General features: G+C 38.3%; 1 protein-coding gene across 1 annotated transcript; it reads right to left on the reverse strand.

Annotated features, from left to right (window-relative positions):
- Nucleotides 1-412: 412 nt before the first annotated feature.
- On the reverse strand, nt 413-26,661 carry rnf24 (ring finger protein 24). The gene is made up of 6 exons (XM_054603589.1): nt 26,409-26,661; nt 15,364-15,513; nt 12,277-12,319; nt 11,369-11,410; nt 6,579-6,658; nt 413-4,844 (listed from the first exon to the last, which is right to left on the reverse strand). Exons 2-6 carry the CDS (start codon nt 15,504-15,506, stop codon nt 4,703-4,705), a joined length of 450 nt encoding a protein of 149 aa, XP_054459564.1. The 5' UTR covers nt 15,507-15,513; nt 26,409-26,661; the 3' UTR covers nt 413-4,702.
- Nucleotides 26,662-26,781: the final 120 nt, after the last annotated feature.

Raw genomic sequence — 26,781 nt, forward strand, 5'->3', positions numbered from 1 at the left:
AGCATTGTATATATCTTCCAATTTCAGCCTTCTGAGGGATCGCCTTGAAATTATGGAGCATGATAAATCTCATTATATCACAAAAGTAGTGAGACCAAAAGGAAAATGTGAGTATTGTCATCATGTAGACAAGTATTGCAGATAATATGGACTACTGCTGTATAACCACAAGGTGGTAGTATTACACACTCTTTAATCAAGGATGAGGCTGGTCAACAGCACAACTTCCAAGCTGTCAGTTTTCAATAAAGTTAAAAATATTCATGAATAAATATGTAGTGCAAATAATTGGTGTAACTTGTATGAGATGGAAATAATTTTATACATACATAATATCTGGTCATATTCAGGGTAGATTCTTTTTAATGGGAGACATTTTGACGATTTGCAAGAAAAGACACAAAAATCTTTCCAAAACTTGGAATTTTATTTACATTTCAAGTCAGTCACATGCAACATTTTCTTTAATTGAATAAACATGAAATTAGCAAAAACAATAAAAGAAAAAAAAAAATGCATATTATTTTCTCCAAAATAGCAATATACAAAAATAGAGCTTACAAATACTGTACAGCAAATTGTCTCCAAAAATATTCTGCTGCAGAATTCTTAGTTTTACAAACAATGTCTGTGAGAGTCCACAAACGTAATCAGTGTTAACAAAAAAGGGGTTTGTGGGTAGGAGAGGGTCGCCTGGGGACACTGGTGAAGGTAGCATGGTTTGTTTGGACAAAGAGCGAGGAAGTTACAAGGGCGCTATAGGAGCCTCGGAGGAATAAATAACACCATAAGAACAAGAGGAAAGTTCACTTTAGGGAGGCAGTGATAGAGTTTAAAAATCCCTAATAGTCTGGCTGCTAAAACCAACCATGGAAATGTAACGAAACCCTTCATCTATACAGGATGTTGGTACCACATTTCTTTTAATAAAACAGTAGAGTTTTTTCGTATTCTTCCACAGCATTGTCTGCCATCAAACATTGTCCCCTGAAGGCATAATGATATAAATGGCCTTGTGAGTATCAGTAAATATTTGATGTGAAGTGGTGTCCCCGACTGTGTATTTCATCAGATTGTGTCTTGTCTATTTTTAATGGAGATAACTCAGAAGCAGCACTGACGTCAATGATTTCAGTGGCGGGAAGCCATTTATTATTATATTCATGGCTGGCTCAGTTTCCATTCTTTTTGGCAATTATGTCATAAAAGACTTCCCTCTTTATATTTAAAAAATCAGAACATTCTTTCTTACTGGCTGGGGCTTTGACTCATAACAGTTCATTTTGTTTGGTTGGCACTTTGTTTTCAGTGGGATTAGGACGGCACACAGGAAGAAAACGGGGAAGTTCTGGTGGAAAGGCTAAAAGTGTTTACAATCACAACACTTAAGATGGCCAAATGGCAGGAAGTGTTCAGCTGCCATTTGGTTTATATGAAGGAGCATTTTTTTGTGCACCTTATGTATAAATACCCTACTACTGTCTACAAACATTTAACAATGGTGATATCAGTGGCAACTTGACTTTGCAAAATAGCCTGGTTTCACATTTAATCTCCTCCTCTTGTGTTTCTGTCTTGAATCTTACACTCAAGGAAAAAACAAAACTTTAAGACTTGAATAACTGAGCATCAAGATATGTTGTCTTTCAGGGACGGTGGCAGAAATACTCACTGATGTATAGTTTGTATAGAAAGGTTTGGTGGACAGTGGCTTAAAGGAAAATGTTGGTTATCATACTTTAAAATTTGCAGTAACATACAAGTGCAATTAAACAGTTACAGTGTCTTCATACCCAAAGACTGAGAAGCAAAAAGGTACCAAATACTGTATATCACACACACCATACTGAAGCTTATGTAGCTTATTTTCTTCAACATAAAGTCGCTCCCTCTTCACTAACAGGCAATATAAATGATTCTCTGATCACAAAGTTAATCATTAATTAACTGTAGGTTTGAAAATGCCAATTAACACAGCCCTTGTATTGCTTTAGTAATTGTGTCAGTTTTTGTTCAAATAAGGCTAATGTGACATTATGTTTCTTTAAATCTGAGTTGCTTAATACTTTCTCATCAGTTGTGGCAGTGCGCTGCATTAATGTAGGAGGGTTGGACCTCGATAAGAGCATGGGACCACCGACTAATACGCTACATACAGGATAATGAAATCCTGCTTTTGCTCTCGTCTAACAGTTGTCATGTTCACCCTGCTGAATGCTCTGACCCAACCACAAAGGTCATCCATGTGAGGTGAGGGCAGACATTCAGCAGAGATGAAACATTCAAACCACAGAGGGAGGGTAACAAAGCTTTCCTGCCATAGAAGGTGAAACACATTGTCTCTTTGCAAACCGTCCATGTGAACCTGTGAAACTCAATTTGGTGTTGGAGAATAAAGTCTAATAGCGATTTTGTGTTCTTGAAAGCAAAATCAATGTTTTTTAAAGCTTTATTATAAGTATATTCCAAAAGAGATTTGAGTTGGATAGAAATTGCGTTTTGTTGTGTTTCTAAACCAACTAGAATATAAGCCTGTTTATGGTTGGTTATTTTCCATCAGTAATGTTCGTAAACATAAAACTCATGGAAACAAACCTTTTTATAGCGCCAAACACATTGAAAAATGTGATCTAATTGATGTCTAATGTATTTTGTTGCGTTAGTTTACATTTTGTTATGGTGGGACTGTTCTTATGTTTACATTTGGATCAGGTACTGTGGCTACAGTGAGAATGTACTGTCATTTAAAAATACATATCACAGGTTAAAGGAAATCTCCAACTTATCTTTAGTCCATCACTCTTGAGGCAGATCTTTTTCTTTAGCTACCCTTTTCAGATCAGCAAATCACATTTACCAAATGCAGCTAAAAAGGGATGAGGACAAAAAACATAACCACAAAAGCTGGCGGGGCTTAGAGTTAGTGTATGTGCAGCACAAAACAAAAAGCATCCTGTACCGTACAGAAAAAAGGAGAGAGGCGAAAGCACCAGAACACTGCAGCCAAAAAGCAAAACTACCCTTTATGTATGCGTGTTTGTGTGCATGAATGAAAATGCTGCTTCATTACAATCTGCTGACCACTGACTCTCTGGCTGGGGGCAGCTCAAGCCCCTCCCTTTGTGCATGTAGTGGGTATTTTACAGAGTAGTGAGTATTTCTTGACCAAAACATATGCTGATTTTCTGCTGAGGGCATAATTCTGATGCAGGTGTCAATACACTTCTCATTCACTCTATGCAGCTGTACCCAGAAATTATAATAATAAAAAAAATATATACCAATACTGTACTTGGATGGAAGCAAAAGTAACTGCAACTGTGTATGCAGAACATTTTAAGTAGGAGCTGAACAGTAAAGAAGGCAAAAGCCTGCTTCATCCTGCTCTCTTCCTAAATTGAGCTATCTACCATTTTCTAGCAGGATTTGTGATGCTAGTTTAAGGAAATCTGTTGTTTTGTTTTCTGAAGTGTCTCAGCCTTAATCTGAAGCAAGCCACTGTTACATTCACACAGAGCAGCGTTAATAAAATAAAGTGATGCAGCATAATAAAATAAAACTGGAACATTTATGTTACCTGTTTTAGATCTTTGTTAAATATTGCCTTATTATTGGTGTTTGTTCTGTAAAACAGTTTTTAGATAAAGCACCAGGATCAACACACTAATACTGGTTTAAATGATCACAGTAGTTGAAGCAGTCACTTTGAAACTGTGATTTCCTTTTGGAGAGATCCTGAATTGTTTTTTCTGAGTATTGGGTTAACAAGATAAAGCCTGCACTCGTATATGGTGGATGTTACTCTGTATATTTCATGAAAAAAAAAAATGTGTTCCTTCCCGTTTTGACAGAGTAATAACAAAGTATAACGACAACAGTCACATGAATGACAAACAGGCCACCAGTGAGGCAAAACATTCTGTAGGCTTAGTTTGAAGAATTCTGTGTTTCAACACATTCAAACCTTTCACATTTAGTCAGACAAAGTCTCAAGGCTGCTTTGACCTTAATTTCTTATGTGTGTGCTCAATTAAAATAAAAGCATTGTCCGAAATTCCTGACATTTATCTACTGTTGTCCCTTTCAGATATTTTTTCTTTTTACAAATCAAAGTTTACTTAGTAAAAATCAAAGCCCATGTGGCTTTGTACTGTACATAGAATAATAGTTAATGATACAATATACAACATAACCTTGCTACTAGGATCACAAGCAATTAAGGTTTGCCTTTTCGTAAAGTGCTTGTTAAAAAAAAGTTAAACAATTTATATTTTAGTGTACTGTAGTTCTTGGCTTTTGTGTGTTTTTTTTTCCTCCCGGTCTTAAGCTGGTGTCCCCAGAAAAGTGCTTTGGTTGAGAAAAAGTTATCGACCACGTCTTGGCCAAGAAGGAAACTTCTTCAAGATCAACTATTCTTCATTGTCCGCGAAAAGAAAAAATAAGTTGATTATCAGTCAGAACTGATATAAGGAAATCCTTTTGTGAACCAATGCAACAATAAGAGAAGTGACGATGGCTGAAGAGTCACTTCTCTCTTTTTTTTTCTCATTTTTTGCTGTGAGTTTCTGCGCATGAACCCCAGTTTCTCCGATCTCTGTCCACAGACTCATACGAAAGGTGTAACTGTACAGGTGAGAGTATGAGTGATGGGATGTGTATTTGTGTGTGTCTGTAGGGTACTAGAAGAGAGGCTTCCAGTCTGCTACACCAGGTTCTCGATGCCGGGTAGAGGCCGCTCTGTTGGCACAGGAGCATCCGTGCTGCCGGCCTGCTGGGCGAGCTGCAAGACGGGCATGTTGCACAGCGGGCACACTTTCCTCACCTCCAACCACTTAATGAGGCACCTGGAAGAAAGCAAAGGCAAAAAAACATAGGTACGTGATGGGGTTTGAAAAAAAACTTGGGTTAGCTTGACTCGCCTTTTATAAGAACACAAAGTACACCAATTTGTGTGTCAACACTTGCATTTGCTTAAACGTTGGTCAGGCTTATGGTAAATGGTAAAAGGACTTGTACTTGTACAGGCCCCCTTTCTAGTCTTCCAAACACTCTAAGCGCTTTAAACAGTACCTCATATTCCCTTACACTGATACATTGATGGCAGGGGCTACCAGGCAAGGTGCCATCTCCCCTTCCGGACTAACTAACCATTCACACACCCACATCATATGTATTCGTGTTATATGTGAGTATTGTTTCAGGATTAATTTGGCTTATTTTAAATATTTTTTTCAATAAGTAATAAGAAACTGCAGCCAAGAAATGGCAAATGAATGTTTGCGTTGATTTATAAAAGGTGCAGACATTACCCAATTTGTCCACCAGAAGGCACTGACAAATTTATCATTCTAATAGTACATGACTGACAAAACTGAATTGAAGAGAACCTTTCACATGTGTATCTTTATTTTGACAGATGAACATACATCATAATTGTATATCACATTGTTTATACTCTAATATTGATGTTGGTATTGACTCAAAGAATCTGTCTGGCTCTAATACAGATGAACAGCAGTGAAGGGTTAGGTCAAACATTAGGTTGCTGTTGTTGTTCTGCTCTCCAGCTGTGGTGCTAGCACTGTCAATGACTAAGACAGGGGATGTACAGTTTTATTAAATTTCCAGTCTGGTACTTCATATCACAGTGGCACCAAACCGTTATCTGATCTAGGAGTAAGTTAATGTGGAGCTGAAGCAAGCTTGGAATTAATTGATTAAATTGATCTAGCCAAAGTTTAATACATTGTTTGGTTACAGTTTTACCAATGTAAGGACTTTCTACTTTAGTCTGTTTTATGCCATTGTTAATCTAATATCTCTGGGTTTGGACTGTTGACCAGAAAATAAGTATTTTAAAGACCTTGCCTTTGCCCCCTTGGTTAATTTAATCTGTATTTTTCACAGTTTTCTGACATTTATAGAGTAAACTAATGATCCAATAATTAAAAAGATTATGGGAAGATTAATCAATAATGGCAAGATAGCATGCTCTTCACTGCTGAATGTCTGTTTGCGCTCTGCTTGGAATGTGTGTTTTCTCAATAAAACAGCATAGCTTTACTTGCCACACACTAAAAAGTTGTTTTTTTTTACAGTGGATGCAGTGAGGGGTGATCCTCTTGCTGAAACTGGGGGGAAAACAAGGCCAAAGGAGGTGTCATGCTGAAATAAACAACTCAGTTGAAATGGTCAGGGTACGGGGGGGAGGTGTGGGGGATGAAGTTGGCTAAAGCAATCCATCATGTCCTTTGAGGTTCTGCACTTGATAAACACTTGGCTTTAGTTTTAGGTACAATACAATCATTAACTTTTTGTTATGGTCGTCACCAACATGCAGTCCATCCAGGCAATGACTCGAAAATAACTTCACTCTAGTCTCTGAAAATTGTGTCTCTTAGATGTTAGTTTTTTTTATATATCTACTCACTGTGTCTAAATTAACATTTCTAATAGCTGGTAAATTTGCATGAAAATGTACTACTTTGTTCAGGAAATCTGTACCGATCCACGTTTTTCTTTTGTCCGGTGCACTTGTGTGTTTGTGTCCATGGATGTACACAAAACCTTATACTTACTTCCTATGAAAGGCATGTTTGCACGGACAAATCCCCAGCTCGTCTTTCTGTTTGAACTCCTCCAAGCAAACTGCACAAATCTGAAAGGGAGAGGCGAAGTTAGAGATATTTTTCTCATGAGGGGAATGCAACAACTGAATAATTTTTTTTTTCCCAGCCTTAATCTGAATTTTGTGGTGGTGGATTGGAAACAAACTATTAAAACAACCAAGGTCAGGCACTCATGGAAAAAGACAACTGTGGCCAACATCTGCAAAAAAATGGCACAAACAACAGTAGTAGAGGAGTAACTGACCAACTGTGTTGTGTTATATAACTCTATGTTAACTCACATTGGGGACTTGTTCAGGCTTCCTTTAGTTGCAAAGTTTCCATGTTTTGTGATTTAGAAAGAAAATTTGAAAGACAGCCATAAAAGTGGACCCACATCACAGCAAACAGGACCATTTTTGCATATTAAAACTTTACCTTTGAAAGAAAACAGATATATTTTCACTGGTCATCTAGCTCATGACATTCTACTCAACTCTATGGGTCTATGATCCCAGTGCTGTTAGCTTTGGCCGTAACACATAAAACAGGTAGATAGTAGTGATAATGCTAGTCGTGGAGTTGTTTGTCTTTTTGTTTTACACACACATATGGCAATTTTACAGACACGATGCTAACAGCTAGTAGTAGCTAACTGTTTTGGCTGTGTGTAACGGTGAATCTGATAAAATAAGTAAAGAAGATGTTCTTCAGTTGCCTAATTGTCAAATTCTGGAGAATTTTTTTTAGCAGACTTTGCCAGTTGACAAACACTGAAAGAGTGTTGATGAACTTCCTTTTTGTTGTGTATTGAATCATTTTTTATTTATTAAACAACTGACTACTGGTTTATTTTTGTTCTACTGCAAATAAGTGATGAAACATGCTTTCTGTGTACATTTTCTTCAGTGTATTCTGGGTATCATTCAGACTGAACACATTGCACATCCAGATAAATTGTCAAGAATCTGTTGAATCAGAACATTATAACACAATCATCCATCCATCCATCCTGTGTTTTTAGGTCCAGGTTACAGTGGCAACAACAGTTATCTCTCCAGCTTGTTCTTAGTCTGCCTGGTGTCTCTTCAACTAATTAGAGGGAACTGGGATATATAATGGACATTCAGGTGGTTATACCCGCTGATCAAAATCAGCAGGAATAACCACCTACTCTGTCTCTTTCAAATAAAGAAAGAGAGTTTCTCCTCCAAGCAGTTTCTGAATGTCAGAGCTCGTCACCCAGTTCTCGTCACAGATAAGCCCAGACGCACGCCAAAGGAAACTCCTTTTGGCAATTTATATATGCAATCTCCTTTTCCCGTCACAATCCAGAGCTACTGGTTATAGCGACTGACAACACCACATATAATGTAGGTGGGACATAGATGACTTCATCCCCTTTCTAGACCAATGTTAGAGTTGCAATGAGAAGTGTAACAGCGCGTAAGTAACTGGACATTTCTAATTGGGAAAAAAGCTGCAAAGATGAAAAAAATCCTCACCCGATTCCCATCACAAAAATGTATCCAACATTTCCATAAAAGAGGGTTTTAATTGGGCTTTTTTTTGTTTTTTGGGCTGTCTAACGCTGCAACTATTACCCCTTTAGCCACACAGTTTCTCTTTTTCTCAGCTCTACATTATGGGGGTGGATGGATAAGGAGGGATGAAAAGGACAGCATGGGGGCTCTTAGCTTCTCTCCTGATGGTTTTTGGAAACAGATCAATTCTCTGTTAAGATGTCTGCTTTCCTCTCTTTATTTCTGAATAGATCTGTGTTTTTGTTCCTTTCAGTGCCTTGTCTATGGTGTCACACTCACAGTTGAGATCTGGCACCCTTCACCAACTTTTGACAGAATCTCTTTCTCCCTATTAACTGACTAAACCCTGTGAGCTTTAGTTACGAATTTCAAGCAAAACACATGTACTTCATTTTATGGAAAATCATTACCAGATCTGGGATTTGATCCAAAATAAGTAAAAAAAAAAATAAAAAAAAAAGCTAGTGGAAAAAAAGAGAAGAACAAAAGCTTTTTGTGGCCATAATGGGCACTAGTTAACCTAAGTGGTTATTCGGACCGGCCCTCTCTTTATGGCTCTTTAGTGACAAGAACATGTTACCCTTGTTTTTCAATCTTTGGTAACCACCTCTGAAGATTTGCTTTTTCATCAACTACTCGTTCATTTTTGTCTTTCCACACACTTTGTAAACATCTGTAACAAGAAATCATGTATGAAACTTGTGCCTGCAAGTCAGGGAAAGCTCATTAAACTAGAATGGGCCACTGGTTGCGGTTAACAGTTTACATCCATGTCTGTCAAAAATGTAAAAACGTCATAATTTTATCCCGTTAGACATTTCAATTTGTCATAATCACTATATGAATTATTGTGCTAGATGTAATGAAATTCCCTTCAGGCATTCCTGATATCGTATTCACGAGAATGGGAATGAATCTTCGATGTCTACACATAGACTAACTTTTAGTTTATCTAACATTACAAAGCAAATCCCGAAACATAGATGATTTGAGGCCTGTATACAAAGGCCACTGTAGGAGACTTTACTCCTAGGTAACATCATCTTTTCACAATATATACTGGATACACAAGGCCACCGTAAATAGTTGCACCTTGTCTAAAAAGTGCAAAAGACTCTTCGCCAGGTAAAACCTTGAAAAATCCTCAAAGGTGCTGCAATTCGTTGATTCTTGTATATGCATTAAAACGAGGATTGCACAACTAATGGGAGGGTTTAAAGTAAGTGTGGTTCATTACATACTCCGGGGTTTCATTACCACATTTACAATGTGGTTTAATGTATCATTATGAGCAATATTCTAGATGTAATTTTACATCACAGAATTTTTTTAGTACATGTACATGTGTAAGAATAATAGATACCGAAAATTTTACATTATTACAATTATTTAATGTTTAGTGTAATTGCAGCCTACAGTTGTTTTCAGGTGTAATACATTTACTTTTGATTCTTTTTTTTAGCTCACAGATTTGAAATAATTCCCGCTGATAAACGTGCACGTTATCTCCCTTAATTTTCACTCCAATATAAAAGTTAATTACTATAAAACTTAGTCCCAGCAGCCAGTTACTTAATGATTTGCTGTCTTAGTAAAACAGAAACTAATTACACGCAAGAGGCACACCACAAACTCAACCACAATGCATCAAAATCATTCGAGTACTACTGTCATTCTAAAAGCAATAGGTTTAATTGGTTATGAGTGGCCTGGGGGAGGTTGTTTTAGCACCCATTGAATATGGCGACTGTAAGCACACATGTTCATTTGTGTGTAACTGCAATTGATAAAAAAAGACGCTGAAAAGGAATTAGTTGGTGCTGCGCTATGAATTTTGATTCAGCATTTCTTTCCAATTGTATGTCAGGAACCCTTTACATAGTTTTTGGGGTTTTTCTTCAGACAACATATAGCACAGTTGAATGGAGAGAGGGGTCAATGTCATACTACAAAAAAAGATAACTGATCAGATAACCTGACTTCACCAGTAAACTGATCCCATAATAGCACTCCTATGGTAGATATTCCATCAAATACTGAGATTTAATCTGTGAAATTCAGTCTAATATCATGTCTCCAGGGGGATCTTTCGGTGTGGGAGCCTTTAAAACTAGGTCATCCACCCAGGCTAGTGTGTGTGTGTGTGTGTGTGTGTGTGTGTGTGTGTGTGTGTGTGTGTGTGTGTGTGTGTGTGTGTGTGTGTGTGTGTGTGTGTGTGTGTGTGTGTGTGTGTGTTATTATTATCCTTGCAGCTTGGTAAGTCTTCACTCACATGACACCTTCTAATGTTTTATTTTAGTTTCTAACAAAATAAACAATACAAGACTGAGGCCTGATGGGCCAGCAGCGGGGAATTCCAACACTGATTACAAGAAACTGTGTTTAGCCACGTGTCAAAGAACACACCAAGATGATATTGTTCGCATTTAATTTGCATTACGGTGTTAACGGGATAGTGTTACTGGCTGCAAAGCCAATGCTACTGCTTTACTCACTGACTTCTGCTTGCAATTTTCCAACCATACTGAGCTGACATACAGCATTACGTAATAATGGTAAGGAGATCACTCATGACTTAACCACAAGATGCTAGTTTTCCCATGACAGTGTGTCAAGGCACTGAATGGTAAATAACTAACAATGTGTATGTCATCACTGTTGCCAAACTAGGCAAAAACTGTGCAGATAGCCCAAATTAGTCCTGATACATGTTGACATGGCATATGTCTGCTCCTGTACACATTATATAACAAGAGTTGGTACCATTTACGATTGAAGCTGAGGATGTTTGTGTTCATAATGACTGCATAAATTGACCCTTTAATAAGCCCCGCCCCGCTGCGTGAAGCTGCCAGAGATATCATGGAGCCCACAGTGTCACTAACTGCTCTCCCTGAATAAAAACAATCTATTTTTGGGAAAAAATAATAAATGATTTCAAAGATAAACAGAGAGAGGTGTCTAGAATATGTGTTTGGAGGATATATCCCGGATATTAAACTGATTCTGCAGTGAAAACAGGTTAAAAAGATAGAGATGGAAGCTAAAAACAGATAACAGTATAAAAGTGAACCACCACATGGTAATCAACACTGTTCTTGTAAAGCCAGGTAGGTATTTCTTTCTCATAAAAGCACAAGCAGCATATGTATATATTCAGTGTTCAATAGCTTGCGTAGCATAGAGGTGCTACAAACAACAAAAAATAGCACTTACCTCATGCAAGTTTAGTTCTTTGACTTTTTCCTTCTGAATGACCTAAGTGGCATAATAAGAGATAAAGAAAAGATTAGTCACTGGTTGACAATAACACTGTAATGTGATGATAGAAAGCAGTTCCTCTGGAAATACAATAAGAGACTTAGCATCTTATAATGAATGTGTAATAAAAATAAAAATAAATAAAAAAAGTCAGGCTGAAATGGGCCAAAGAGATAATATTTACTAAAATATAGCTGCTGTTTTTCAGGAAATGCATGTGCACTACTAGTTTGTGTGTGTGTGTGTGTGTGTGTGTGTGTGTGTGTGTGTGTGTGTGTGTGTGTGTGTGTGTGTGTGTCCACTATGTGAGCTTGGTAGTCTTAAATAACCCACAGAGAAGTTGGACTAATTCATCCACTCGATTAATGTTTTTAGCTGGCAGGTAGTAATAAGACAATTTCCAATATACTATGCCAGTGTGTGTAGTTGTGACATGTTTGGGTGTTCTTTCAGCTTATATTACATAATTGGAGGGTATTAAAGTCATGTTTATGCCTCCATCATTCCATCTTACTAGCTTGCAGGCTACACTTTGCTGGCATGCTCAGTCCAAGGCAACTGTGAACCTTTTATTTGCCAGCTGAGCCACTTGCTTCCCTTCAGCTTAAGGGCAGAATTTTTTGAGAACCTGTAAATATTTTGAAACGGGCCAAATCTATTTTAACCCTTGAAATACCTGCAGCTGCCAGTAGAGTTGGCAAAAACATTTTGTGTGTGTGTGTGTATGTGTGTGTGTGCATGTGTGGTAGATTGTGTGTGTGTGTGTGTGTGTGTGTGTGTGTGTGTGTGTGTGTGTGTGTGTGTGTGTGTGTGTGTGTGTGTGTGTGTGTGTGTGTGTGTGTGTGGGTCACTGGAGTGCTTACTTGTTTGTATGCATATAGCTCTTTGTGCGCCTGGTGCCGTAACCTGGGGAGACGCAAAGACAAAACATCTGTTTGATTAGTAAGCGTCCTTCAACTGACTACGTTAAATAAAGAGAAAGAAGTCATACAATCCTGTGAAGAGAGAAAAATTACAAACATGGATGTAATTTCCTTATAAACACTTGCCTTCTGACACTTAGTATTTTAATGTATCACTGTGGTACCAAATGGGCATAAAAAGCAATTCTCAATCCATAGAGAATAATAATAATTTGTCAAATACAAACTGGTTGTAGATTTTATACATGATATATCTCAATAGGAAAAAGACAAACAAAGGCAGAGCAGTTTTTCAGAGAAGGTTTTTATCTTGAGATAAAAATGTTTGGGTTGTGCACGTTTTGCATGAGTGTCAAAGAGGATATGATTCTGCCTAAGGCATATGTAAATAAATTTCGACTGAATTAACCAATTACAGAAAGGAGTGCAAAAAGCAGATAACATTCTTAGAAGACCTTAGGCCTTAGACTGGACTTTAAGTAAAATATCAACTCACAATATCACCCAAAATACATTGGATCAGACATTAAAAGCATTATTGCAGGTTGTTGAGGCACTCTTGCATAATAGTTAAAAAGGATAGTATCCACAGATACAACCAACGTTTAAGGTTTGTATCAAACTCTTTGTGTAACTCTTAATAAACATTGCTCTTGTAAATGAGCAAAAAGCAAAACAACTCAAAACAAAAAGAGTAGAGAAAAGGCACTGGATAATAAAATAATCTAGGTACTGAGAATTAGAATAAAAATATTTAGAAAAAGGGGACAAAAACAAGAGAGATAGGAGAAATTCATAGGTTTGTAAGATTTACCTCCATTACAAGTAACCTTAACCTCTCGCAGCAGAGTGAGAGGGATCTGTAAAACAAGCAGCACAGTCTAGGAGAGAAACTGACATTTTGAAAGAGGTCAGCAGGAAAAGGTGCAGAGACTCCCAAGGGTAGGGGACAATTGGTCATGGGTGAGGGGCTTGTGGGTGACTGATGGGGGTTGCTCAATGGCCCTTAACTGCAATGTCAAAGTGGGGAAGATTAACCACCTGGAAAATTAGAAACAGGTGTCCAAATTGACCTTCCTCTCACAAGGTATCATTACCATTATTTGCCTGCAGTCAATGTGCTTCTCAAAATGTAAAATATGTGTGACAGCCATCATTATAGTGAAGAAAGTTCAAATGGTGTGGTCTACCTTGAGGTGTGTCACTTCACTGAACATTCATAAGCACTAAACTGTTACAAACTTGCTGTTACAACGATATCCGTTTATTTAAATTGCACATTCATAAACATTTATGCCATGCTCATGAAATAAGCTTTCAAGACCTCCTGTCTCTTACTTTTTCGAAAGACCACATACTCAGGAAATACTTGTCAATCCTTGTAATGCATACTGCATATTTAACTCTGTGTGAGTGTTTGTCTGTTGAAATAATGACCTATCACATGTCATCTCTAAACTTCATTCCTTGGTCCCATCATTCTCCTCTAAACGAGAAATGACGACCATAGGATATATGCTTTGTGACAACCTATGAGGTTAAAGTAAAGCTTTGGTCAATTTGTAAGAGAAGGATTTTCTTAAAGTGTAGCCGTAAGGAGGCATTAAATTGTACATTCATCATGCATGATGGTGCATATCATTTGTGGCCATTCCTTTGGGAGACTGCATCTTTAGACGCTCTTTATGGAGCAAAAAACGCTCTCTTTGCTTTTTGTGACTAAATCTGGCAACATTGACTTTCAGTGTTGAATCATGGTACTGCATCAAAGTCATAAAGTGTCTTTTCACAGTTAAAGGAAGAATTGTAGGAACACAGTAGTAGTTAACCTACTTACCATTCGCCCTGCAAGATAGGATATGGCAGGGTGGAGAGGGGTGAATTTTGTTGGGAACTGCTGCTTCTCACTGTCTCAGATAAAAAATGCTGGACATTATTTCTGATCAGTTAGTTGTTGGCAGGAGGAAACCCCCGCAGCAACGGCTGCCAGGACAATTAAACCAGTGGTTTTAAAAAGAGGGGCAAGGGAATGAATAGAAACACCCTCCACTTTCCCTTTATGGGAAATAATTACTGGATTACACTCAAGACTAATTGCTTAAAAGGGAGATTTAACAAGATTAATGTTAATGGTTACAAACAAGAGCTTTAAACAACCAAATGCTTATTTAATGAATAGCCAAATGTTAATTTAATTAAAGGAATATGGGGGGGACATTTAGGATGTTAATTGGCTCTTAGAAAAAATAAACAGAACTAGTTTCTTTGACGCCAAGTGCCATGATCATAATAAGCTGTTGATCTCAGCATAGTATTACTGTTTTTTGCTACCAATTCAAATCCTAAAGTCACCAATTGTAGTATTATAGCGACCTTCTCCAAACTGTGCTGTTGAAACATTTTGCCCTTTTGTGAAACAACTATTAGCAAGACACATACAAAAAACACATTTCTAAAAAGGGAAAAAATAAATAATAATAATTTAAATCAACCTCAACCAAAAGCCATTGTGACAATGCCATACCGTTTTCTGAATAGAAACTACTTGATTATTCAATATTTTATTTAACTGTTTTGCATAGATGTCATGACCATTACAAATCTATGGTGCAGACAAGTTTAACACTGACCTTTAAGGCAGTGTTTTTACTTTCTTAGATCACTAGACATAAAGTTTCCATTAGTTATAAGCCTTTACATTAAGAAACATCAGGATAACATCACTTGGACTGGTTTGAAAATAAGAACCCTGGTAGCCTAAATATGTATTTATTTAAATAGATTAATGCAAATTCGTGTTTTTGATCTTGGCAGAGCAAGAGCAGGATAATGCAGTCCACAAGGTTAATTAATATCAGACTTGTTTTACACATACCACCATATTAATGATTTGTTTCACCCAGTGAGTAGACAATGTTGCCTACCCAAGGACTTGTATGACTCTGTGCTGCCACAAACTCACACATCAAACACAATTAGAATTCTAAGAAAAGTCAGATCCAAAGCTAACAGGTGCATGTGTGTTACCTTATTAAGTAGCAGCAGAAGAGGAGGCTGAGGATGAAGACAAAGATGGCTGTCCCAAACACCACAATGTAGATATTGAGGGGAAGATTCTGGAACCCTATATTTGGCATCCTGAAATTGTAGTGAGGGAAATCGGAGCTCATGGATATTCTGGATGGAGAGAGAAAAAAAACATGAACCAATATTGACAAAGTATTATATGATACAAAGTGAAACTGGAACTGAGGGTAATTTAGTTTTACTTTGACCTTAGTTTTACTTTCAGTATTACAGGAACACATTTCAGGGTTTGGTTTATTTTCAGCCTGTACACCATTTTCACTTCTGTAACTGTAGGTGCCAAAAATGTTTTGGATGCCAGATCATTGTTGGCATTATTCCAAAAACATGTTTTTTTTTTTAACTTTTTTAGGTTTTTTGAGTTTGACATACTAATCTACTACTAATGGCATTTCCGTTTTTACAAACCATAATATATTTTTCAACCAGCAACCTGTCACAACATGAAGCAAAAAAAAAAGATACCCTTAAGCAAAGGGTGCGGTATAGCCCTGATTATCCTTCACTCACAGACTAAATAAATAGAATTAGCTTATGCGTATTACATTTGACATTAGCTTAAATTGGCTATACGCCAAAACCTCAAAATCAACAGGGCTATGGCGCAATATGTAATAAAGGGCAACCAGAAACCTTCCTGTGACACTATAGGGAACATTATATTCTCATTTACATCGATAGGTAACAGACAGCTCAAGCTTTGTTCCTACAGTAATTTACAGCTCTCTTTCTTTGTTTTCCTTTAATTATTTAAAATAGAATGCTTTAACATTTATTTGACAACATTGTTTTTGCATACTTGGAACATTTCTTTGGATTCATAAAAGCCAAGGCAAACAAACAAGGATGTATTGGTCAAGTGCTCTTACTCAATATACCTAAGGGACATAGCTAGACGTGGCTACTCCTACCCGGAGAGGAGGAGGAGAGAACAGGAATAACTTTGGCTCCTTTGGGAACCCAGTCTTGTGCCCCTCCCTTTCACTAAACACCGAGAGCTTCATTCCTCTACTCGCCTCTGGACAGTGGAAAGTTTTGTAGGATCTGTTAAGGCCATCAACCATCATCTCGTTCTTATAATTACATTACATAGATAGTTAAACAATGGCACTGATTTCATAGAGGAACCCAACTGTTATAAAGTTCAATAGGCCGCGCCCATAAGGGTGGACCAATTCATTTCATATTTTATATATAACAGCGGGAGGCATTTTAGCTGTTGATTTCGCCGCCTGTCTTTCTCTCTGTTTTTCGACAATTAAATCAGCGGAAGACAAATCATGCAATGACGTCCTTAGCTCAAGGCTCCATGCCAAACTTAAGCCCTGCTCCTCTCTCCGTCTTTCCCTTCCAAACACAGCCCAGACAACCCCTTTGCTTTTATGAACACACAAACATGCGGCAGTGTTCCGTGATCCTTTCACACCAACTACAAGCACCTCTGGAGATATAGACAAAGAAAAAATAACAACATTACATTACTAGCCTTCTTTGCACACTACTACATTTACCTAAAAGCTGCCTTCTCCTCGTCTAGTTTAAAAAAGGACTGGTTTATTGCAAGACTAACAACTACATCATATCTTATTATTTTTGTGTAGACCCACACATATGTAGCACACACATACCCAAGTGGTGCCTTCATGCTGAAGAGCAGAAAAGTCTACATCTCTGTAACACAGGCCCTTGAGAAGTGACATAACTTGTCCTTAAGAGCCATGTCAGTGGGCTGCCTCCGGTTGACTTTTTTGGATCAGAGCCCTTACTTGCCTCGTTCATAAAGGCTCCATGTCAAACTCAAGCCTTGCTTCACTCTCTGACTGTCTCTTTAAACAGCCACTACAACCTCCCCCTGCTCATCTGAACACATAGACATGCTGTGGAGCCACATGCTTTCCACACACACAAACAAACCCCTCTGGAGAAATTTGAGAGCAACACATCGACAATCAATCCTAAACAGTAGATAATTAAGTAAGAGTGTGGCTTCGAATGAGTGGGTGAAAATAACTCCAGTCAATAGTATGATTATGAATAATTATTGATACCCCAAAGTTTAATTTATAAAATACTGACAACATGGATTTCAGTCCAAATCAAAATAAAAACTAATTCACTTTTTGCCAATATCTGATTATTTCCATGGCCAATTCAGTTTTCATCTGCAGCTCCTGAAGCCACCGGGATATTTTTAGCACATTTTTGTTAGCAGATCGGCTTTGGTGAGCTGTGGCTCACCACCAGAGCTAACATGCACCTCCAGTGACTCGTCAGCTTAGGCTGCACTTAGTTTTCTCCTACACGGTTCCGATAGTGGTGGACATTTCTGATAGTAAAGACAGCATTAAGGAATGTGAAGAAAGGGACAGTAGTCTTCTCCTTTCCTGTAACACCAGACATGTTTTGTAATCTAGTAAAGCCATTTCCGCTGCTTTGAAAGAGTGCACACACAGATACTGACATTTATCTTTCATGGAAACATTTGCATTTCAAAAGATACAAGGTGAGTCTGGTTCCAGACCAAAATACGACTTGATTATTTTAATCTGCCATGTGTTTGTGATTCATCCTTTTTTTTAATCTACAGATATTTATTTTCAAATTTATAAACCCTTCAACATCTCACCTTGTATTTATGAGAATTATGTGTGACTTCATTCTATACTCAGGACGCCATTACTCCACTATATCTTTACATAGCAAATAATTCTGCTATAATAGTGCTCTGCATTATGAATTAAGCATCTTTAAGGGAAAACCTAAATGAGCCAGTGGAGAAACATAATAAGTGCAAATAAAAGATGATCGAATGGATAAATGAGTATGAAAGTTTTAAACCAATGTGTTTGACAGTGATCACTGTCATCAAAATACTAAAAGGGGAAATACCTTCTGGAGAAATTTAAAGTAGAGTTCAACAGACGTGTAGTCAATGCCAAGGCTCATTGAAGCTATTCTGCCGGCTTTCATTTTATCAGCCATCTGGACCTTCCATGAATTTTAACAAATGTTGCAGTCAAACTTTTTAAAAATGCAAACATCTGCCATGACATTAAAAACCAGCAATAGTCTAGGTTTAGCACTTGCACTGCCTCCTCTTACTAAATAGCTTCCTGTGTATCTAAAAATAACTTGTTGTCCCTCTCCCTTTTTAAAACTGAAGGGCCCACTCGGGACCAAAGCCAAACTTTCACGCATCACTGGGTATAAAAATGTACAAAAAATGTGAATGTACAGCGAGGCAGCACAGACAAAGCTTTCTCTACTGCACAACAACAAAATGCAATGTTATTGTGAACCCATCTCACATAGAGAACAATATACTAGAGACCAAACACTAAGACCAAGCACTCAGAGAGATATATGGTGACTTGGCAATAAACAGCGTCTTCTGATTGGAAAGGGCAGATGTGATTTGCACCAACTGCCTTCTCACTCAGATATTTTCACATGGCCTCATCCTGTTTCATAACCATCAACAATACCACGCACAACACATTATGTTCATAGGATATGAGCATGAGTGGGCAAATCACTTTTTTCACAGTCATTGACCACAGTTTCCTGTGGTACGATGGAACAGAAAAAATATATACACTTTCAACCTTCTGTGATATGGAAGACTGAGAAAGAGAAGAAATGAGGGGGAATGTCAACAACCCAAGGGAGAAAGCTAAGAAGTTAACAGTTTAGCCTTGAAATGTAATTATAAAAACATAAAAACATATTTACTCCTACCTGTTGTAGTTGTGTCTGGCCACAGAACTTTTGTTTTTATGTGCCCACTTATCACCACTACAAGCCCACTTATTATCATGTCAGAAGATAAGGACATTTTGTGACACTTGTTTTGAGCTCCTGAGTAAACTATGATGCAACAGACTAGTTATTGAGAGACCCTGCATGATCCAAAATGTATGCTTCAATGTTAACATTTTGGACAAGAAAGGTAGCCGTACTCGCATGAATCCACAAGGACACTGCTTTAAATCATCACAAAGAAGCCTGCACATAAGTATCCAGAAAACAGAAGAAAAAAAATTAAGTCAGTGAGGGCGGGCACTCAATACACATGATAATCACTCATCCTTCAGATATTTGACACTATACTCCCTTTTTATAAACTTAAAACAGGCCATTCCGCTAGCAGAGATTGGGAAGCATACAAGGTTGAGTGTTTTGAGGTCGGGGGGAATTTCAACTGACAGTTTTTTGTTTTTTTCAGTGAATCTTCCCTTGAATACAGTCAGTCATTCAATGAGCAGCTGTTCCTCATGTGTGGGAACTCCTTGCTTCATCTGACAATAACATAACTCCCTAACACCGCTGTAACCCTGTTGGCTGAAATAGTTTCACTTTTAGACAAAAGTAATTATTAACCACGACTACAAGCATAAACATCTCTTGAAGAATCTTTTTCCACTTGGCCAATGAGTCATCTATGAAATTTGGTCACAAAATGGTGTTATTTTAGCCCATGCCATCTCAAATCAGAATGCAGACTACCTTCAAAAAAATAGAAAATACATTACAGCCCAAACACACATCACAGTTACATAATAATGATGATGAGTAGTGAGGAGTAGTTAGCAGAAGTGTTTCTACAGCATTGTGAAACTGATATGTTCTTATGACCTTTCACTCCATGTAAGACGATTACATATTGGTAGTTTTTTTGACTCATCCTTCCCAAACAAAACCCTGTGAACTCTGATGTTTTCAGACAACCCAAGATCATTCTTGAACATCTGACTGAAGAACACTGCCCTTGTCCTTGCTCAGACATTACGTAACTAATTCATCATACAATAAGATGAATGTAGAGCTTAATGAAACATAATGAACACAGCAGTGCTCCACCCATCAACCTCCAAAGCCCTCTTCTATACTGTACTCATGATCAATAGAGGCTGAACCATTAGTGAGTAGACACATCACGTGGACCTTGGACCCATGATATTACACATATTTGTCATGTGATGAAATAAGTTTCAGGAAGCTGTTGAGTAATACCGTCATCGTGTTTTTTTCCAAGGAAAATGTATTCAAATACATTACCAAACCAGGTTAATAAATTGTACCCTTGTCCTCTGTAATATTTCCAAAATGCCCTCTCCAAATCAGTTATTTACTATATATATTTAAAACATTTTTTTTTTTATTTCCTGGTTTACTCATATTATCAAATATCAAATTACCAACCGCAAAACCTCAGCTCTGTTCAGTAGTTTCTTGGGATCAGCCCACAAAGTCACATTCACAAGATGCTGTCCGAATGAACAGTGGAAATTTCCACTAGCAGCCGCAGCCGGCCATGAGATTTGCACATCTGAAACTTAATATGCTAAAGGGCAGCAACAAACACCCGGGCCTCAGAGGCAAAAAGGCTCTTCAAAATGTGCTGGCTGTAGTAAATGAAAGGCCCACATTCAGGTGATACTGAACTTGCACACACAGTTTTCAGCAATTTGAGTGGGGGAGGTTGTTGGGCACTGGCCATTCACATATCTGACTGTCCATGAAAACCTTATTGCTCCTAGTTGAAATGTTTTATGACAAGAGTGGCTAGTTAAATCATCCAGCTGGGAAGGAGAGAAAAAATAGATCATTACAAGGCATATAAAATACAAGCCAAGGATACAGCAGTTAGTGAGGGGTGTAGGAAGCTTTAAAAGACTCCTTTCTCTGTTTAACGTTTACAGCAGTGTTGCTTCCTGAGAGGAAAGATGATGATAATATTAACGATTATGCAACCCATTACTTATGAAAGTAGCCAACTGTGATTCCACTTCAAACCCTAAAATATGCATTACAAAAAGCTTGTTTTTCCAAAGTTGGACAAAGCTCTACAGTAAGTAGGTCGCTGTGACTATAACTCCAGCTATGGAGATGAGGGAGGCACAGGACTTGAGTGGAGCTGACAATGTTAACTTAACGCTGGCTGCTCATAGAATTCCAATGACTGGATTTACATCCAAAGCCACTCCATGTACCATCAAACACTTATATATTCACAAGCATGAATCTAACTGTGTCAGGCATACATTATACGGTACATGTTATCATGATTTTTATACCAAATGCAGTCATTAAAAAGCTTCTTCTCTAGGTCGACAAATGCTCAGTGACCTGCTGTTTGTTTGCTGACGGTAATTTATGTTGTTTATCATATCATTGACTGGTCATTCCATACATGCAATCTGACTTTACTGCCTTAAAGGCACGTTTTATAAATATAGTCAAAACCAAATTGTAGATTTGAAACAACTTCTATGTCTATGCTAAGCTACTACCAGTTATCCTACTACTAACACTAAAGACAATCCATATCTACTTCATTAAAGACTTTATCCATATTATATTTAATTTAAATAGTGATAATATCATAAATATTAACAAAAGTTACCCCAGCCCTAAGTTTTATAGTTGCTTACTGACCGACTGCCAAATAAGTATTCAATTAATTGTGATATAAAGCTTTGAAAAAGGACATTTTCATTTGTGAGGCTGTGGGCAGACAAATATTTGTATGATGAATCAATTAACTTAACAAGCATCTGTAATTTTGTGACATGTCATTAATCCCTAGAATAGTGTCTGAGAATGTAAAGTAATTGAAAGACAAACCTCTCATGATTTGATTGGGAAAGAAGTGGTTCAATCATGAACTGAAATTGTCTAAATCGGACCTAAATCAAAATCAAAACATGACCTTTACTATATTTGCTCTTTTGCTCTCCCTCCCTCCCCTTAAAGCCCACCCTTCCACATCGGACTCTGATTGTAACACAAGCTGACACAAACAAGAGGAACTGACACACACAGCTGTCTCATAGCACTCTTGTCTCCTCGTATCCAGTGCCACATTTTTCTTTTTTTATACCCTCATTAACTTTAGCCATTTGACACCATTTTAATATATGTTTGGAACACTTTTAGACTTTTTTCTAAGATTGTTTAGCAGACAGTGACACACACACACACACACACACGCACGCACGCACACACACACACACACACACACACTTAAATCAAAAGTGTTGAGTCAATTTGTTTGAAAACTTTCTCCTCCAAATAGTATCACTTTACAAGATAATATTCAAATTGTATCAAGCCTAATCTAAGCAATGTGTTTTCACAGCTACCTACTTAAGAGAAACAAGACCCTTGGTCTGCAGTGTGCAGGGTCGCATCACATGTACTATTAATAAAACCTGTAGTCATGTGAGGGTGAGTAAGTCATGCTGAAACATGAAAACAACCTGAACCCATTATAAATTATATCACTTCTTGGGGTTATCAGCTACTGACTTGCAGGAAATAAACAAATAGTTTGAGAGTAAACAAAGCATGCAAAAGTGTCAAGTTCACAAACAATGATTAAATCTTAAATATTTTATTGTTTATTTTCTAGTGGACACCTACTTTGTATTCCTCCTCAGGGAACCTATTTTCAATTTCAGTGTTGCATTACTTTAGTCAGTGAAATTGAGAAATGTGTTTGAGTTGGACAAGCGCCTTGTGCTTGAGGCCAAGATCAACAACAATTATTATTATGAGTGGATGAAACTAAAGAATAACACATAAAAGTAATAAATAAAAAACATGTCAAAATGTTGCCACTTACTGCTCTGCATCAGAATAACACATAAGAAGGTCACTTATTGATCAACCATCAATGCAGGCTTTATGCATGACTCTTTGGTGGCTTTTACAGTTCCCCACATACTTTTAAATAGATTTTACCACATTTCCAATGGACCTGCTGTGTTCTCATATTCAATTCAATATGAATTTTATACATTTTCAGCCTACTTGTATTGTTGTGTCACTGTGCAGTAGGCTACATAACGCATACTGAATGACAAATTATAAGAGCCGGATGTCATTTTAAAAAGTGACAATGCAAGTACCAATACCAGTATTGTTAAAGTGACATAGTTGGATAAATACCATTAGAGTACTTCATTCAATACCCATCTTCTGAATGGAAGCTGACATCTGTGTGTGTTTCCCACTAGCTAATGCTGTACCCGACCCACGGTGGCATTGGGAGCGCCTGCCTGTTCGGAACAGGCTGATTGTTTAACTCCAGGAAGCATAATTACAGATCCAACTGTGGCGCTTCCGAGTTTGCTGTTTTTTGTTAGAGGGCGCGCCCGTTCTGAACATGTGCCTGTTTGGAGAAGGTTGATTGCTTGACCCCCTTGCAGCAAAAGTGAACTGCAAGTGAGTCGCTGTCTGTAAAGGCCTGCTGCGGATGACATGCTCGACTCAAGAGTCTAGCTGCATGAAGGATGCAGCCTTTAATGTCAAACAATATTAGAGTTTAGTTTTAAAGATATTTTGGTTTGTTATGGTTTGACAAAGAATTCAACAAGCTACATTTAGCCACCAATAAGAAGGTAGGAGCTAAATGCGATATTGTGTAATGTAGAATAAAATCACCTTAGGTTCTTTCCTACTAATTTTCAAATTGTACAATCATTATATGTGAGCACTGCATCAGCTGAAGGAGTCTGGAGGAGGAATCCTGATCACCCACTTCTCAAATGCTGCAGCAATGTGTCTTTTGAACGTGTTGGAATGGCTCTAAATGTTTAAGGAGACACAAGTCTGACTAAAATCAGTTATGTAATGTGGTATTTGACTATTTAACTTTTGTTTTCAATCTGAGTTGAAGTTACACTATGTAAGTTATGCTCATTTTCTCTAAACAGGAAAATGACACAACTGGTTACTGGTTTTAACACACAGACAGCATGGCTTTGTATTGTGGTGTTACCAAGGTATCCGTCGTCAAAGTCATCTTAATATATTTTTATATTTGGTACTATTGAGTGTGAACACACACATGGCTGACCTCCATGTTTCTAAGATTATCTAAAGACCCTCTACAGAAGCCATCTCAATACCGATCACAACTACGACCAGCACCGTGCTGCAAGAAAAGAAATTGGGAGCATTTCGATTGCCTCTCAACGTCTCTTAACATTTCGGTGGCAAACCACTCGGCTCATAGCTAATGGTGCGTACACCGCTTACAGTGAAAATTACAGCGAAAGTCCTGACAGAGCTAATAGTCTTTACCAGAGGGGGAAATGGAGGGAGGGCTCTCCGCTTAACACACATATAGAGGGAGATAGGCTTCATTCTCTCCTCAGGTAGACATTACTCCACTATATATTTTGATGGCAAATAGTTGGTCACTGCTATATTAATGTTTAGAATATTAAATACAGCTCCTTTAACCTCTAGGGAAGAAATATTATAATTATGCAAATGCTAAGTGACTAATATTGCTCGGTAAATCAAAAGATCCCTGAAGCTTGATTTGCAGTAGAAATGTAAGCAAAAAGTAATAAACGATGGAGATGATGAAGTGTTCTGTATTATTGTGTAGAAGTGTTCAAATATTTATTTCTTCTAAGCAACAACTGTAAAATAATACCTACTTTGAATGACTCACCAAACAGAGCACTGCATTAGGATCTGCAGTGCTCAGATCTGTTTTTGTCACACAAGATGTACAAGATGTCAAACAGAGTTAATATGTAGTCTCTCTATATTGTAACTTCACTTTTGTAAAAAATAATGCTTTCATGCTTCTTAAAATTCAGAAGGACTGCAAATCTATTTCTACTCTACGTTGGACACAATAGTGTACAGTCATGTATTTAAGGCTATGTTATCACTCTCAAGAGGTCAGTGCGTAGAAAATGTAACAAATTTGAACTTTTTGTGCAGTGCATTGTCAACTGCATAGCTTACAAGACTTATAAGACTTACAAGACTTGCAAGACTTACAAGACTCCAGTCAGCCAGTCAACATACCTTCAACAAAACCATACATAATACATTTGCCTCAGAGAGCTTTGCAATCTGTACAACGCATGACACAATCCCTGGACCTTTAAATGGTGGAGGAAGGCTAAAAGTGTGTTGTTAAACATTGTGATTTAATATACCCTGTCACCAGTCACTATTAACATTGAACAATTGTCTCTGGGTAGCCTACTTGACAGCTGCTTCCACAGTAAGCAGTCATGCAAGCAAAATGAACCTGATTTCTGCCAGTATCAGCCATGCATAGTTCAGATTTAAATACCCCTGCTTGCATCTCTCATGCAGCTTTCTATCATATTGGAGAGCATAATAACAATTTTTATTTTTTTTACAAACGAGTGCATGCCGGCATTCACATTAACCTGCACAGTCTCATACCAGCAGTGCTGCCAGCTACACCCACAGAGGAGAGAGCGTGTTGCAGCCCCGCACAATGCTGTCAGTGTTGACGGAAACACGGGGGAAAGCCCTACAGTTTCTCTACCATGCGTTTCCACAGAGGTCATCACTGCTCGGCTTAAAAAAGAAAAAGAAAAGGCGTTTATGTTTAATTAGGTTTAAACCCTGATGACTGCTGTTTAGCACAGACACAGTTATGAAGGAGACAGGAGCGATTGTCACAGTGATAGAGGCATCATTGAGCTGAGGTGACTGTTTTTAATCCAGTCACTTGGCGCTATGAGAGCCTACTTTTAAAAAGAATAATAAAAAAAAAATCCCACTTTACATGTGTTACATCAATGCGTCTTAATATCTCAGCCAATCAGCTGCTGTTATTGTTTATTATGGGACAGGCGACAGCTGGGCGTAGGCTAGCGAGCTCGCAGCATTAACGGACAAGTTCGACGCATCCGACACAGCCAACCGTCAGCGTAGAACGTTAGACCCGACACAGCCAACCGTCAGCGTAGAACGTTAGACCCGACACAGCCAACCGTCAGCGTAGAACGTTAGACCCGACACAGCCAACCGTCAGCGTAGAACGTTAGACCCGACACAGCCAACCGTCAGCGTAGAACGTTAGACCCGACACAGCCAACCGTCAGCGTAGAACGTTAGACCCGACACAGCCAACGTTAGCCGCTAACGATAAAGGGGGGGGGGGGGGGGGGGTATAAAGAAGAGCACCATCCACTCACCGGCAGTCCCCTCGGTCCCAGTAGGAGCTGTGTTCCTCTGCGGGGTTTTGTCTTCACACACCCAGGGTGCTAGAAGGCTCTGATGAGCGACAAGTTGACCCCAAAACTGAAAAGCGAAGAGAGTGTCCTAGCAACCCCAAAAACCGCCTTATCGTAGCGTAACCAAAGCCCAGCTGCAGGGCGACCTCATCACACAGCCTCCCCCGCCCCCGCTGCCCGGGATGGTGACGATGGTGACTGTGGTCAACGGGAAACCTCGCTGAGTCTGAGTGGGAAGCAGAGGTTGAGAAATAAAAAATAAAAATAAATAAAGAAGGTGGTGGCGGGTGAATGTATGTCGTGGGCGAGGGGAGAGGAGGGATCCCGAGAAGGG

The sequence above is a fragment of the Anoplopoma fimbria genome, chromosome 9 (genome assembly GCF_027596085.1).
Source record: "Anoplopoma fimbria isolate UVic2021 breed Golden Eagle Sablefish chromosome 9, Afim_UVic_2022, whole genome shotgun sequence".
Lineage (NCBI taxonomy): Eukaryota > Metazoa > Chordata > Actinopteri > Perciformes > Anoplopomatidae > Anoplopoma > Anoplopoma fimbria.

Coding starts and splice junctions, on each gene's coding strand:
- rnf24 (XM_054603589.1), bottom strand. CDS start 15,506: ATGAGCTCCGATTTCCCTCACTACAATTTCAGGATGCCAAATATAGGG. Junction 12,320..15,363: donor TTCTGCTGCTACTTAATAAG/GTAACACACATG, acceptor GCGTCTCCCCAG/GTTACGGCACCAGGCGCACA. Junction 11,411..12,276: donor AGCTATATGCATACAAACAA/GTAAGCACTCCA, acceptor TATGCCACTTAG/GTCATTCAGAAGGAAAAAGT.